The sequence below is a fragment of the Cydia amplana genome, chromosome Z, assembly GCF_948474715.1.
Source record: "Cydia amplana chromosome Z, ilCydAmpl1.1, whole genome shotgun sequence".
In the NCBI taxonomy this organism is placed as follows: domain Eukaryota; kingdom Metazoa; phylum Arthropoda; class Insecta; order Lepidoptera; family Tortricidae; genus Cydia; species Cydia amplana.
In genome coordinates, this window is record NC_086096.1 from 36,826,580 (window position 1) to 36,843,910 (window position 17,331).

At 39.0% G+C, this 17,331-nt stretch overlaps 1 protein-coding gene across 1 annotated transcript in view; it reads left to right on the top strand.

The window, feature by feature from the left end:
• LOC134661244 (uncharacterized) overlaps nt 1-17,331 on the top strand; it is a 104,635-nt gene that overhangs the window by 48,395 nt on the left and 38,909 nt on the right. Inside the window, exons 5-10 of the mRNA XM_063517231.1 lie at nt 7,811-7,992; nt 9,426-9,591; nt 10,615-10,800; nt 11,863-12,112; nt 16,246-16,431; nt 17,104-17,262. Coding sequence (XP_063373301.1) covers nt 7,811-7,992; nt 9,426-9,591; nt 10,615-10,800; nt 11,863-12,112; nt 16,246-16,431; nt 17,104-17,262 — 1,129 coding nt within the window. The remainder of the gene's footprint in view (nt 1-7,810; nt 7,993-9,425; nt 9,592-10,614; nt 10,801-11,862; nt 12,113-16,245; nt 16,432-17,103; nt 17,263-17,331) is intronic.

Here is a 17,331-nt window from a genome sequence, read left to right on the forward strand (position 1 = left end):
CTTCCAGTGTTACTAGGAAACAAATCAAATTATTTTGAGCGCCGTCTCTCTCGCCATAGTTGATTCGAATAGGAGATACAAACCATTCTATTCTACTTGTCACAATTTTTCTTATAAGACATCTATTTCAGTTTATGGGAGTGTCATCATAAACTTAAAATTGCTATGAAGCGAAGTTTATAATGACACTTAAGTATATAGTTACGCTTTGTTCTGTCAATGTTGGTGCAGAGTTAACTTAGACGGACTTCCAACTACGAAACTATAGTTTGTCAAAGGACTGTCTCATTTCAAACATAGACAGAGAGGATCATACTATATTTGTCTTACACTAGTACTAGCACCCAAAAGAAAAAGATGAGTATGGTATTCCTGGTTCTTACTGACTGACAAATTGGTTTGACCAACCATATATCCGGCCTAATATCACACTAACATTAGTTCATTTACGCCTACGGAAAGCGTTCGTCTATTAGGAATATCGTTCGTATTTCAAAACGCTGCGGGTCGGTGTTGCCAGGGATTAAAATTTGAATTTACCAACCATATATCCGGCCTAGTATCACACTACGAGTAACATTGGTTCATTTCATTGAGGTATATACAAGAGACGACATCTCGAACAAAATGTTTCCGCACCTCAGAGAAGTGCATGCACTTCTTTGCTTTTAGTACGTCACCGACCACTGACGAGATGCCACACATGTACAGAAAACTTAAAAAAAAAATTAAAAATTAAAAAATGCCTTCGTGCGTGTTAAAAAGTTGCAACAATAGCACAAGAAAATATAATATAAGGGATGGAATAACATTTCACCGGTAAGCAATGAAATAACTGTTGATTTACTTAGTTTTCAAAGTAAATGTTTGGTCGTAAAAAAAGTATTGTATGCAACGTTGTTTAACTGAGTCAAAAATACTCGTGGCGTCTTTATTAACAATTTTCGGCTTCGCATGCATGCATGCACTTCTCTGAGGCGCGGAAACATTTTGTTCGAGATGTCGTCTCTTGATATACCTCAATGGTTCATTACTTCATTTACGCCTACGGAAAGCTTTCGTCTATTAGGAATATCGTTCATATTTCAAAACCCTGCGGGGTCGGTTTTGCCAGGGATTAAAATTTGAATTGCAAATCGTAATGTTGGCACAATGACAAGTCAGTTGGTTTTTCTCTGATATTTGCCCGCGCTAATGCAGTCGGTTGTGGGTCGTCTAACTGTTTTCGTTTATGTAAATTGGAATGAGTTTGAAATTATGAGACTATTTGCGTTTCTCGCGCTTGTCATGTTGTCGCACGTATCTAGAAAAAATTGCCTAGACTTACAATGCAACATAAAATAGGTAGTAGAAATTAAATGAGGGCGCCACTTTCGCAACTGTCTCATTTTTGACATACAATACTTAAACATGTACAATCTAGTATGTTTTTTTCCATTTTATTTAATTTCTATTATTTATGTCGCTCTATAATGATGTGTCTAAAATTTAAAAATGTACATAGGGGCTGTTCATAAATTACGTCATCTATTATGGACGATTTTTGAGTAGGTGGTTTTAATAAAACAAGTACTTTCCTTTCAGGCTTTAAATTTTTTAGTACTTACCTACTTATTTTTTTAAATCTATCTAATCTAATACCTTTAAACGAGCAATCCTTGTTTATTTATATATATATATATATATATATATATATATATATATATATTTCGGGGATCTCGGAAACGGCTCTAACGATTTCGATGAAATTTGGTATATAGGGGTTTTCGGGGGCGAAAAATCGATCTAGCTAGGTCTTATCTCTGGGAAAACGCGCATTTCCGAGTTATTATATGTTTTCCGAGCGAAGCTCGGTCACCCAGATATCCATTATTTAACCTTGGCGGCTAGACTAGGGAATTTAAGGTCAGGTTGGCTTAATTTACATTTCAATTTCTGTGACAGTGACAGTTAGAGCGCAATTTGCTTATTCGTTAAATTGATTAATTTGATACTTTTTAAAATTCCCTATTCTGTATTTTTATAACCTTACGGAAAATTACATACGTTTTTTCGGCACAAGTTTTAGTTTCGTATTAATTCCGCTTAGATAAAAATAATTGCGTGTGCGTGTTTAGATGTGTTTGAGCACCTCGGCCGCACCGATATATGTACGCCGACACAAGTTGTATGCTGCGCTTTAAGCTGTCATGAATTTGAACTGACAATGAAAATTTTCGTTTCTGTTACCACTGTTGATGAAAACAAGCAGAAAAGCGGGAAACCAACAATTCCGTGTAAAATGTTTTGCTGTTTCGACATAGCAGTAGTTTGTAATAATATTCTATTTTGGTTTTTGGTATTGTTGTGTATATGTCGTCGTGATTCAATGATTGGGAATTTAAGATGCCTACGATTCTCACAAAGTAATGTCAGCTGCAATTAAGTAATTTCAACGAAAAAAGTAATATGCGACGCTTAGTAATGTAGACGTACTAATAATAGTGATTATCAGCATCCTATTTTAGAAACCAGGTTGCCATTTTAACTCAGCCTTTTTTGTCAAAAATAGCCCTGAGATTTGAGGATCGAACCAGGGACCTCCTATATTCATTATTCATGACATTTACGCGTCCGTCTATCTATTTCTAGATACCTGCATGTACATTGTACAACTATCTACTATAGTATAACGTAGGGCTATTAAGGACTATGAGGCCAATTTTTATGCCACTGCAGTGGTAGGAAAAAATGTGTTTAATGCTTTATCTGGCCAGTACGATGGCATCATCATTCAAATGGCAATTTTTAGAAATGAGAAAAAACCCTTTAGCAAGAGTTAAGATAGTTGTAAAAGCGCAATCCTATTAAACCCCGAGGCATCTTTTTCAGCCATCCAAAAGGGATGTCATTCGTGTCCCAAACAGTCGCGGGACTAAGTAAGCCACGGCGGGAAGAGCTCCCCGCACCCCCCCGCCAATACTGTCCCCAGGCCAAGTTACAGCTGACCAGAAAAAACAGCCTGCCCGAATGGGACCCCCCCACCCGCGCCAGAAAGAACAGCCTACCCATTAACATTCTGGATACGGTGGCTGAAGACCAGTGACAGTCGCCGCCGTAAGTGATGTTGGTGTACCCTCTGGCATGGCCCCGCACTTGAAGAGATCTTGAGACGGTCTTGCATGTTAGCTTAGGAGACCTGCACGTTTCCTAGTTTTGTGTTTTGTATATAATTGTTATAGGGTGACGCGATGGGAACAGTGGGAAGAAGGATATTGAGAACAACGTCATACGAAAGAAACACAATCCTGGTATACACTGTATTTACATATTTCCAAACACAAAGGAAGACAACGAAAATAATGTTTTGACAACTGAAGTAATGTTAAGTAACATTACGATCTTCAAATAATATGTTGGAAATTTAATTGAGAAGAATTAAAAAAAATGAGTGAAGTTTGAAGAAGGTGGATGAAATAGACGAGACATTTTGAAAGACCAAAAAGCAAGTGCATTTCATCGAACTTTAAGAATCACCGTTTTTATGTTAAATGTACCTATTGTACTTATACGTCAAAAACCATCACACTGCTGGCACAAAGATTAAGACATAAATTATCTACTCCAAGAACATAACTTTTTCTTCCCCTGTCGATAAAATCCGAGAAACCAACGCATGCTAAAAGTATATGATCTTAATTATGTCGATTGCGTTAGATCTCACTCAGTAGGACACACTTATAAGGAAAACCACCGCAAAGTTGCCCACAGACATATCGACATTTTCCAAATGCCGCTGCGATTATTCTTAATCCAAGAAATATATGTGAAGGAAGTTTAATTTCTCAATCGAACATTGCTATTAGCAGCAACGAACGAAAAACTGTTCATATGACGACTGGTCTGGCCTAGTGGGTAGTGACCCTGCCTGTTAAGCCGCGGTCCTGGGTTCGAATCCTGGTTAAGGGCATTTATTTGTGTGATTAACACAGATATTTGTTCCTGAGTCTTGGGTGTTTTCTATGTATTTATGTATTTGTATATTATATATATTGTTATCTGAGTACCCACAACACAAGCCTTCTTGAGCTTACTGTGGGACTTAGTCAATCTGTGTAAGATTATCCTATAATATTTATTTATTTATTATATGACACTTATCTAATACAATCACTGAAAGTTAATCCCTTATTAAATATGCCCCGCCCGCAGCTTTGAGTAGGTATCACACAATATCCGCTATTAAAATAGTTTTAATTGGTAAAAATAAAATAATGTATCTATGTCAAATATCTTGCGCGGTACAGATGTAGTGCATAGGTAATTTGTATTTAGAATAGAATAAAAAAAATTCATCGTATTTTCCCGGCCACGTTCGTATTAGTCATGCTACCTCAGTCAACCTCAGTACTTTTTGTACCGTGACTGACTGAAATAGCACTTAGACACGTTCGGACGTTTCCGTGAAAATACGATGGAAAATAGTTATGCACTACATTTGTACAGTATTTGTCGTTGCCAAGCTGCGCGCAGTGGGTAGTGGGTAGTGGTAAACAGTTATTTAAGACGCTCGCGGCACGTTCCCGCGGAATGGGATCATTTCTGAGCTCTCATCAGACTTCTAATATGGTTATCTTATCCTATTCAATTTCGGTGACAATTGGAAACAAACAAACATCAAGACCTAGATTACAAACTTGTGGAAAATTTCTTCTTCTATTTATAAACATCACTTAAATATATTACCGCCCTGCCTTTGGTAATCGCTAGACTGCTTGCGTGACTTCGTTTAGCGTACAGGTAAAACTCACGGCCGGGTTGTCTTAGACATGTCAGTACTAAAATAAACTGAAGGAACTACGTCTACCTTGACCCCATGACTTGACTTGAAAATAATCTTGCGATGTGGATACAGATAAATAGAATTTATTCATAAAGAGGCCATGCACTGTTTCACGCGGCAGGTAACAAAAGAAAACACGAGTTTTTTTGGATATCGGCTTGTTCCATACATCACATACAATATGATAATGATGACAATTTGCTATTAAATACTGGACATAAACACCTTATTTACCTGTCAAGAGAAGCAAAGACGGAACGTTAAACAAGGAGGACCAATCATCTGATTTAACCGATAATGGACATGGCACGACTCACCATTTTGAAGATTTTTGAGGAACATTGGGATTATGATGATGATATACGTCGTTTTATGATTTACTTTTTAAAATGTGTACCTATGGACTGTTGAGTCATAAGGTCGTAGAAATGAGACCCATACTTATTTATGATGATTTTGAAACTAGGTACTCCAATAACTATTGAATCTATTGATGTACCTAACGATTGAAAAAGGGGCAACATAGATAAAATACAGTCAGTCTTCAAAATACAATTTTCTCTAAGAATCTTACACACATATACCTACTTCAAATAACATTTTATTTTGCTTAGAAAAATCGTAAGTAAGTGTACATGGACATGCTCTGAAATAAATATATTGAATTGAATTGAATTATTAATCCTTGACAACATAAACATTTTGAACTAGAGATGACTTTGAAAGGCGTCGTATGATTTGATGAGTTCTTTAAGCTAGAAGAAAGAATGTATCTGACTATTTTGCTGCAAAAGAACGCGGAATATCTAATGCAGAAATTTCTATTCTTACAATTTTAGGCAGCTTTATGTCTCCTATTTCTCCGATTTTTAGACCCAGGTCTATACATATTATAACTTATATGCCAATAACGCAATGTATCAACCAAGCTTAAATCACCAAAACTCGATGTTTAGTTGTGACACCCGAACACTTATAGATATAAACCTGTACCTAGATATAAAATAAATGCTAGTGCATAGTGTAAACGACAACCCTAAGCACCATTGTAATTTATTCGTTGCCTAATTTTATTTCAGCCTCTTATTGTATGTTTTAATTAAGTTACCAATTAGGTAAGAAATAAAGTTTTTGCTTATGAGTGATACGAGAAAAACACAGTTTTAAACTAAAACTAGTGAGTTTTGGTTTTCAATTTAATCTACTCTGTTAAAGATTATGTCAAGACCTCAGTTAAATAAAATAACTTAAATTATAGTAAATATAGTTTATCAATTGTTACCCTAATCACTTCATGATCAATTTTGTAAAATTCCAAAATCTATCACTCCCATACCGATAACATTTGTCACTTTATAAGAAACACATTGTTTTAAACATTACCACTCCAATTAAAGTAACTCAGTAGCTTATCATTATGACATACTGGGTTTCTAAAACTAATAATATATTCTATACCAAATTTTTGATGTCAAAAAACGTTATTCGTAACATGTTACATGTTAAAAGCGACTTATGAAATTGTATAACTTCTAAAATGTAATAACCAAAGGTCTTAGAATAGTTAGAATCAACAATACAACGGACCAGGTAGAGACCCGCTATATTGAAACAGTACACAATCGGGTACCTTCTTATTATTTGTGCTATCACTGCTACCCAAAGTTCACTTCCCTCCCTTATTTCCGAACTACACCTACTATAAAACTGACCAACGTAATTTGTACCTTATGGCTATAGATATTACAACTAGAATGCAACTGAAGTAAGAGCTAGGAATCTACACCTTGAAAGATGTCCTTCTTTACAATACTAAATCTTACCATTCGACAATTTACTTTAAGCTAGTCGGGTTAAAGTTCAAAATGGAATTGGTGTATAAGGCATTATTCTTAATCTAATAACCATTAAGATTGAGATCAATATCAGATTGAATAGAAATTAATCCGAGTTTGAACGTGAAAGTACACACAGCAAACGGATCTTGACTGTACATATTACAATGTTCTGCCACAAACTGTAGGTATTTTGTTCGGTTAGCGATTCCAGTCTTATTAAAAGGCAGGAATAGATCAAATAACGAGTTTATTTCAACAAAATGTTAATATCAAGCATAAGGTAAATTAATGGGTTTTCAATAAAGGATGTCTCACGCTAGACCGGGCCGTGTCCGGGCCGAGGCGTCCGATCGGTCCGATGTGCCATTTTCTATGACGGCTGATCGGTGATCACGTGATGCTATCCATAGAAAACGAAGCCGGTCTAGCATATTTATCTTGGGTGTTTTTTCTTCCATTTATGACAGTAACGTGCCTTGAAAATGCGTCATTCAAATACAAAACCATACATAATCATACAAAATAGGATAGGTATTCGAGTTAGTTTTGGACCATAAGTGGGAGCTTTTGGCCTATAGTAGGGTGGTTTCCCTACGGTAGTTCAGACAAGTCGTCCCTACAAATGTTTTCCACTGCCTCACTGGCAAATAACGTAGGTAAACGTTTATCGGACTGGACTGGATGTGTCCACACCAGGCGAATAGTCTATTGACGTTATTCATAAACGGGTGCTAACTTAATCAGTTGATGATCATCGTTTGTCCCTATCTGTCGTTATGCCATAGAGAGGGACAAACGACGATCATCAGCTAATTAATTTAGAGACGTTTATGAATAACGCCGTACATCTGTATACCTCAAAATCCGCAGTAAAATTCTTCAGGTCTGCTCACGTTCTAACCTCAAATGTCCACACCTGGATTGAAGGATTGTGCACCCCGGATGCGCATGCGTAGACGTGCACGTTCCCGTTGTAATACAAATGCTTATGAGAGACAGCACACAGCATGCGTGAAGTGTGCTTGCACGGCTCCAACATTATACCGCACGTGCACATCTACAGACGCGCAGCCGGCCTGCTCCGGCATGAACACTCCTGGAACTCTTAACACCTGAACACGTTATAATGATATTTTCTGTCTTGTTCCAGCCGGAGCGAGTTCCTAGGATGTGTCTCGTTCCCGCTAAAAGATGCTGCTAAGGCCGACGTCTCCGGGTCCTTCTACCTGCAGCGGCCGGCGCCCGCGCCTCCATGCGCTAGAGAACTGAGCAAGATGGCCACCGACAACATTGATACTAGCACAGAGGAGAAGGAGAATTGCAATGATAAAGGTAAAAAATACAAAAAAAGATACAAAATACAAAATTCTTTATTTCATACAAAACCTTTTCATATAATTTGAGAGATGGTGTCTCCCGGTAAGCAGTATATGCCTGTGTTGGGAGGCACCGCTCTTCCGTGATTATTGAAAACTAAAAACTAAGTAATACTAAGCTACACTATTTACAAACATCTATTTAAAAATGATTTATTCAGTAACTTAATAGCTTAACAATATGCAGGTTGGTGTCTCTTTTTAAGCATACAAGATAACTGTGTCAAGAGACACCGCTCTTCCTTACTGGTTTGCTAAGTACAATAACGTCAATAACAAAGCAACAGTTAAAAGAAACAAAAATATAACTTAAGATTAAAATTACATTTAAATTAACGTAACAGGTAACTTAAACAGAAAAGAGATATCTAAGCTAGATGAAAGGTGAGGATGATGTAGGTATCCATCAGTATGTCTAAATCAAAAGATAAATCACTTTGAAAGGAAAGGTGTTCTGAGAGATGTGTGGTATTCATTCTTATATGTATTTTGACCAATTTGGCGAGACAACATGTTTTATGTGCATTATTGCCGATTATTTTGCCGAATCTGTCTTTTCAAATGCGAGGCATTTTAGTTATTTTTTACTATATTTCAGTTTGCTTGGCTGACTCATGCTACAGCGAATTTATTCATATTCTAGATATGTGCATTGCGGTTATTGTATTTCTTGGTCACTTTAAATTCTACAGGTGCATGCACATCGCAGTTAACTTTTGTGTAACAACACTGTGCAACATGGTAACATTAGGTAACTTACCTGGTTACTTACCACAAAAGTTAACAGTAATAATATGGGTGCACCTTATTACAAAGACATCTGTGCTATCCGTCCATAAAGTTGGGCATAATAAGCAAGACATTACAATACAAAACTGTTTAATTGCCTAAAGGGTGCTTACGCATAAGGACCCTTCTTTGATGGAAAGTCACAAATATACAACATTACTCATGGCGACTTTAACTTGGTGCGGTGCGTCCAGCGGGCTCAGCACGGATCCATTTTTATCCACTATCACTATGCCCGTCACTTTCGCACTTACCTACTTGTTAGAACGTGACAGGCATGGTGATAAATGATAAAAATGCGACCGTGCTACTAGGGCAGATCAGGAAAATGCGAACGCTAGTGCGCCATTCGCGAACCATTCGCGAAAGGATCGCTAACTGTTCGCGTGTCTTTCGTACCATCGCCCATACTGTTAACTGACAGTTAGTAGACCATATTACAAAAGGCATAAGGTCCACCGATACACAGTTAAGAGTGTTGCTGTTTACAACGCGCAGCGCGTATGTACATCTAGATCTGGATATCTTAATCCGTTAATCTATAATTATAAGAGACAGTACTCATGTTTTCAATTATTTGAACACCTTTATTTTGTACAGGAGCCCTTAACGGCCCGTCGGGGCAGACGGCGGTGGCGGCCGCCCTCCAACGCGAGGCAGACGAGCACCTGTTCCTCAGATACTTGGAGCTGGACCCTCCGGAGGATGCTGCTGCGCCAAGGAGGGCTCAGAGGAACGGCAGGACTCCCTTCACCACCTCTAGGAAGTAAGTACAGGACCAAGACCAACCAAACAAGCAATTCTCAAGGTTTCAATGGTCCTACAGGACAGATGGTGGAAGTAGAAGAGTATTTGATAATACGAGAAACATGTAGGTAAAGGTATTCTTGAACATGGTCACTGCCCCGCCCAATCTACCAATAGCAACTGTGGCCTAGTCTCGATACACTAAATTAGCAAAGCAGAAGCTAGAACTTGAGGGAAAACTTGAAAATTATGGTCCTTGACCGTATAATTGTTTAATTTGCTTTCATATGGGTCGTTTTCTCCTATGATGATTAGGTACTTATCAAAATTAAGATGGCGGTAGACCGTAACATAGGCGTCTTCTTCTTCCTACCATTTTCGCACGTTATGTGAGGTCGGAACAACATGTTTTTCTCTTCTGTTCTCCTCTATCTTTCGCCACCTCAGCACTCACTCCTTTCTTTCTCATATCCTCTTTCACATCATCCATCGTTTGTTAGGTCTACCATCCACTCTCCGTCCATCAAAATTCATTCCTAACATTCTAAAGAAGGCTATCACGTCTTAGTGCCACTTGCACCATTCCACTAACCCTGGGTTGGCAGAGTTTACCATGGAGTTACCATGGTTATACCAGTACAATTTGAAACTGAGTTAATGGTTTAACTGCTTAACCTTGGGTTAGTAGGATGGTGTACGTGGCTCTTAAATAACCAAACTCCTTCCGCCATAGAGAAATATAGTAAGACAAGAGTGCTCACTGCATACATCAGTTCAGACTATTAATTTCAGTGTCTACATCTAGCATCGAGTAGCTATAGTTCCTATGAGTACTGCTACTTGACAATAGATGTAGCACCGACCGGAAAGTCTTATCTCAACAGCATAAGACTTTCCGGTCGGTGCTACATCTATTGTCAATTTGTCAAGTAGCGGTACTGATAGTTCCGCTACTCGATGCTAGATGCTAATAGTCTTTTTGGTACTAAAACTGATGTATGGAGTGAGCACTCTATGTGTTTTTTTCTCTATGCTTCCGCAGACTGACCCGCGGCACGAACGGCGGCTTCGGCTTCACTGTGGTGTGGACGCGTCCGCCGCGTGTCGAACGCGTTGCTGCCGGCGGCTCGGCCGAACGCGCTGGCCTCCGAGCGGGGGATTACATAGTGTTCGTCGGAAACAAGAACGTTGTCACGTCCAGTGAGGACGAAGTCCGGGGATTGGTCAAGTGAGTATAGCAAACGTGATGGACTTTCCATAATGCCAAAAAAATCTGGATATCATAGTTACGAGCGCTGGTGGCATAGCGGTTCTTGCGTGCGACTTTCAATCCGAAGGTCGCGGGTTCAAACTTATGTACGAAATATCATTTGATATTTAGGTACCATGCGCTTTTCGGTGAAGGGAAACATCGTGAGGAAACTGGACTAATCCCGATAAGGCCTAATTTATCCTCTGGGTTGGAAAATTGGGATTAGTTGTCAAGCGGACCCCTGGTTCCCATGAGCCGTGATGAAAATGCTGGGATAACGCGAGGAAGAAGATGGATATCACAGTTACCAGAGACGGAAGACTCACAGCGCCTGATGTACGCTAAACCAGTAACATAACTATTATTTATTTATCGTATGGCGTTTACACACTGGTTTTTACAATAATGATTACATCAAATTAAAATTTACAGTTTTGCAGATATACACTCGCGTCCTTTGTCAGTTCTTTAAAATCTTCGACAGATCCGTTGTATCTAGTGATGGGGCAATCAAAAACTATATGATGTATGGTCTGTTTCGGATCTCCACAGTCGCACGCCGCCGATTCGCTCCACCCCCATTTGTGCCAGAGGTACGCACAGTTGCCCACACCGGTTCTCAGACGGTTAAGCCTGCACCATATTTGGCGGCTTTCTTTAAACCCTTTGGGCCGCTCCTGTGTGCTGAGCTCAAAGAAGGGGTTTACTGCGTTTTTGTGCTGCTGGGCTTCCCAGTCCCTCATCCAAGCTTGACTGGCCTTCCATGTCGGGTCATGGGTATGAAAGGATTTCGCTGGGGCGTTTCGGGACTTCAGTCGGGTGTTTTTGAGGCTGTCCATGTCTTCGTGTATTGGCAGTAGAGTGTTATCGGACATTTTAGTGAATTCCCGTGCTAGGCATTTTTCATAACTAACGAAACTAGTAACTAAAAATAATAAAACTAATCATTATGCTCTTCTTCGCCGTTATTTGAACCAACTTAAATCTTTAGCCAGTTAATATTTTCGCTGTTCTCATTATTTAACTTTTGTCACCCAGATCGGCCGGCCAAACTCTCCAGCTCGAAACCTTCCGAAGAGTCCCGCAGAACGGAGTAGGGGCGCGACCTCGCCTAGCACAAGTGACGATCCCGTTCCCGGAGTCCACGCCCCCGCCCGCCCCGCGCTCCCCCCGCGTCGCCCCCGCGTCGCCCGCGCCCGTCGCCCGACCACCGACCGCCTGCTCGTCCACCAGTCAGAGTCTCGACCGACGCAAACTGCAGCTGCCCCAAGTGACGTTCTCGAAAGAGGTTGGTAGTGGGATCATTGTTTGAAAGGTCTGAAGATATACTGGATCAACCAAATCTTGTCAGTAGTAAAAGGCGGCAAATTTGAAAAATCGCGGGTTAGCAACACTGTGTTCGAATAATTCCAAAATCGCGTGTCATCTGTGTGTTATCTGTGGAATGTGGATCGTGAATGACAGCCATCATCTTATTGTTTACATTCTGAATCGTTTCTATTTCAAGAGAAATTTCTGCTGTCACCATTAAATACCAAGATTATGCATGACCTCAAGCAAAGCTAAGGTGCCTACAATGTACAATCATGCTCGTTGACGGTAAACATTACTAAAATTTGAGGTTATGATAATTCATTCGAACTGACGTATGAAGGGCGGAAAAATAAACATGTTTTGGTTCGATGTACATTGCTGCTTTTCTTAGCGCAATTCTGCTCTTTGAGTGTTACATGGTGTTACCCTACTTTAATTTGCAGTACATTGCTACTGACAAGATTTGCTTGACGTACTATAGAACTGACACCGGTATGGACGTATAATAAGAGTCGTCACAATATTCTGGTCGCACAATTTTGACTGTAGGTGGCGCTGTACTGCGCGATATTAAAACTATAGCTGTAGCGCTAAGATGGCCGGCTCTTTATCATTTGTCACCATGGCTGTCACATTCTAACAAATATGTAAGTGCGAAAGTGACGCATAGCATGACAAGTGATAAAAATGCGACCATGATAACTGGTCTGGTCAACCAAACCTTGTCAGTAAAAAAGGCGAGAAATTCAAATTTTCTATGGGAAGATATCCCTTCCCGCCGACATTTTTCAAATTTGTCGCCTTTTTCTACTGACAAGATTTGCTTGACCAATTATATCTAGTTAAGGCCACCTATACACTATAGTCCGGGTCAATAGTTTGTCATAGAGAATATACGTAGGTATTCGTATTATTTACTAATAATGAATAATACGCATTATACAACAGTTATAAAAGTAATGCTAAGTATCACAATCATTGAATAGCTTGTAATTGAATGAAGTACTTATTCAAAATGAACTAAAGTACAATATTTCACAATCGCTATTTCATTCCAAATGCGAAGATGAGCATAGTTTTTGTTATTCTAATTTGTTACTTTAGAAACAATACTAACAACTTCTGCACTCACAAATTCGACCATTCCATTCCATGATGTTGTATCTCTATATTCTTCTAAAACGTGATAAATTTAATTTGATTTTGTGGCAAACTAGTCAAATGTTAGTAAAATTTCTGATCGAATTTATTATAGGGGTAATTTTGGATTTTTTTTTAAATCATGATGACAAATATTTTTAAATATTGTAATTTTAATGGAAGGTGCTAGTGTAGTTTTGATTTTGTGTGCATTGTGTTTTTTTTGTAATTTATTTCATTATTATGTTACTTTTGTACAGTAGTTTTGTAACTATAATTTATTTGTATAAATTAGATGTAATCTTCATACATTCCATTAAACAATAGTAATTTCGTAGATTTTAAGGGCGTGTTTTGTATAGGTAGTTTAGTTAGATTAGTATGATTGTCTTGTAATTATTTCTTGCAAACAAAACAGCGTGTGCTTTCGACTCTTTTTTATTAGTTGTTTTTTTTTCTGTTTTTAATATCCTATTAGTAATACGGATATTTGATGTATATTTATGTTCGTAGCAAACTTGTGTTTATATGAAATAATGACAAAGAATAAATTAAATTATTATTAGTATTTAAGTTATTATAACGGGGAATCGTTACGTTTACGCCTTAAGCACCTTTATTGTTATTCATTTGTTTTTTTTTCTGCATTCTATAATTTGTGTGTTAACTTTCTATTGAAACTATAGATTACTATAGATACTTTTATGTGTGTTACAATAAAATATACCTACTCGAGACATTTTTACGTATGTCTTGATTATGTACAGGCATTTCGTTATGCGTTGCACTAACGAGAATTTTTCCAGAATCTTGTTACGTACCGATTTAATATTTGCAAGTTGTAGAACTTCACTTTATGTAGGTACCTACAAGTAACAACTTTTTTGTTTTTACTTTTTGCTTCCTTGTGGTCGTATCCAACACCGATATAGGATCGAACAATGTGAATATCTTGCTAGCTTGCTCAAAATCTTGAAATATAAGTCTATAAACTGTCACCTTCCCACTATCTATGTCGTAACGACAGATAGTCGTGCGTCGTATCCTGTGGCGGTAGCACGGTCGCATTTTTATCGCGTGTCACCATGCCTGTCTCGTTCTAACAAGTACCTATGTAAGTGCGAAAGTGACGGGCATAATGACAAGCGATAAAAATGGAACCATGCTGCGCCCGCTGTAGGTACATTTTAATGGAGGTGGTCACATATAGAACGGTAATGGACCTGTCGTGGCTTGTTTATTTATTGACGATGATCTGTCGTTACGACATAGTGAGAACGCGGCCTTACCTAATTATGAAAATGGGTTCATGCTCAAAAATATCTAATGCATAATATTTTTACTAAGTTCTCGAAAATTCTCCGAATGCCTCGCGTAACTGAAGCAGTTTTTTTAAATAAACTTCATAACGTTGTGTGTACAACCTTACGTAGTGAACATTTTTATAATTTAATTTATTTTACTTGTGTATTTAAAAAATTTGGTTCCTGTTATTTTTATTTTGTTTCTGATTTATGTTCCTTTGTGTTAGTGCAAATAAATTTATTGCTTTTATTTAATTTCTTATTTTTTACACCTCATTCATTTTTCCACACCTACACTAACACCTATACATATAGGCCCGCTGATAACCAGTCCGCCAGCAGTCTCTGAGGGCCTACCGCGAACCACGTTCGACGTGTTGCCTCTCTGTCGCACTTGTGAATTCGTACGTAAGTGTGACAGGGAGGCAACACGTCGAACGTGGTTCGCGGTAGGCCCTCTGGTCTGGCGGCTGCCGTCCTAGACCAAATAACGCGCAGTCGTGCACACACCGCCGCCGCGTCGCCGCAGTTCGCCGGACGATATCAGCCTGTCAGTTGTTCGGAAATGTCAACTATTGGCCGATATCGTCCGGCGGACTAGTAATCTGTGGGCCCCTTGACAGTGCAGTCGTGTCAAAACTATCTGCCATTCTGTAACCTACATAACTAAGATAACCAAAAAGAGACCGTATGTATATGGGCATTTTCACTTAACTGTGCGCCTTAAAGCGCGACTTAAGTCGTGTTTCAGTAACGTCTAACCGTTACATTCCTGACAAAATGTATGGGATCTGACATTGACCGTCAGTTTTGTAACGATTGCTAACTGGTGAAAATGCCCATATGCAGAACAATAGACTGGTGCAAATAATTTTGAAAGAGAACTATTACAAAATTATAAAATGGTAACAATGCATTATTATACTGATCCACCATCATGGCATCGAGCTGCTCTGATGATGGAAACCGAAGGGTCAGTGTGGCCTTAGGAATAGGTGATAAAAAACAACGCAACCTCGTTGACTTTGGGTTAGGTTTGTCAGAACTGCCACAATTAGATAGTGTATCTTATGACCGTTAAAGGAAAGTACGGTCGAGGAAAAAAATATAAGTGTATAAATTACATGAAATTACCTAACAATTATCATTAATGTCAGATACCTGCTACTGCCATCTAGTGGTGCATAGTAAAACGACTTATAGAACAGATACATAGGTATACCTAGCGACATCCGGTGACGAGTAGTAGAACTAAACTACATACTTGAAATCACAAAAAGCCAAATCTTTTATCGTCAAGAAAAGGGGATTATTGAAAATTGGGATTATTGAATTATTAAAATTAAACGTGGGAAAAATGTTTTTTCTAGACATGAGAAGATAGCAAATGCCTTAACCTAATCCCCATTTTAATTTGGCCATTGATGTACTAAACACCCTTCCGGCCTAGCCAAGGTGACATTCGCTTGCAGTACGACAAAGAAACGCGTTGTGTCTCTATCACTCTTCCATATTAGTGCAACAGTGACAGTTGCGTTTCGTTCGCTACGGAGCAAATAATACAATAGGTACTGCTACGGAGCGTAAGCGATTCTCATGATGGCTACGCGGCCTGTATCTTATCTTATTGAGCGATCTTAAGGGCAGCCTATAATGACAACAGGCTCTCTACCCCCAGGCCCCCACAGCAGACAGCAGGAAGCGCGCCCTCCTAGCCGTGGTGGCCCGTGAACAGCATTATGCCACATGTCTTCAATTCGGCTTGGTTCGCTTCGTGTCACCTTTGGCTGAGAGAGCCGACCTCATAGCCCCGAACGACCATCAGCTGTTATTTCAGAACTTAGAAGAGGTAAGGACAACGAAGGCAGTTAGCAACCTGAAGACACTGCTAGGTTTCATGGAGGAACAGTTGTGGCACAGCTTATTATAAGGAATGTTGTATCTGCAGATGTGCAAGCTGGTAAAGTTTCCACAAAGTTGCAAAAATTCTCGGGAATTTCAGGAGACTTTCGGAAATTTTCGACCCCCATACTACTAAACAAAGAGAATTTTCCGAATGTTTTCCATTTGGACATTTCACAATTGTGGAAACTTTCCGACAGCACATCAACCTGTATCACTTTCTATCAGTGTTGGCCGAAAGTTAATGCAAATTGAAAATGCTGGCCATTAACCATTATAAATTGAATCGTAAACTATAATCGTCCGATACGGTTTAAGGTTCAATTTATAATGGTTAATGGCCAACATTTTCAATTCGCATTAACTTTCGGCCAACACTGCTTTCTATTAACAAGAATAATGTCAAAGATGGAGCAAAAAGGAGTAGAACAGTGAGAAAAACTTTTAGTCTGCCTCATTAGTCAAGAACGGATTAACACATTGCTTTGTATACATCAGGTTCTCTGTTAGTAGTCGCTTTCCTCAACAAAGCGGGAAAACGCTGGGATCGGCTATGAGCGTAGCGCTGCAAAAACATTGGCAGTTAATATGTTAATAAAATAAAATTACCTGCTTCCAGATTCTAAGGCTATCCGAGGATATACTAGACCAAGTAGTGCAGGATGATGGCGAGATCCAAACGTCGACGGTGGTGGCGGTCTACCTGCAGAAGGCGCCTGTGTTCCTCAGCCTGTACAAGAAGTACTGCCTCGGGTTGAAGAGGGCGGACTGTGTACTTGTAAGTATCTCTACGAGTTTGTACATTTGATTTCGGTGACTAAGATCTGAAACCAAGATCTGTCTGATT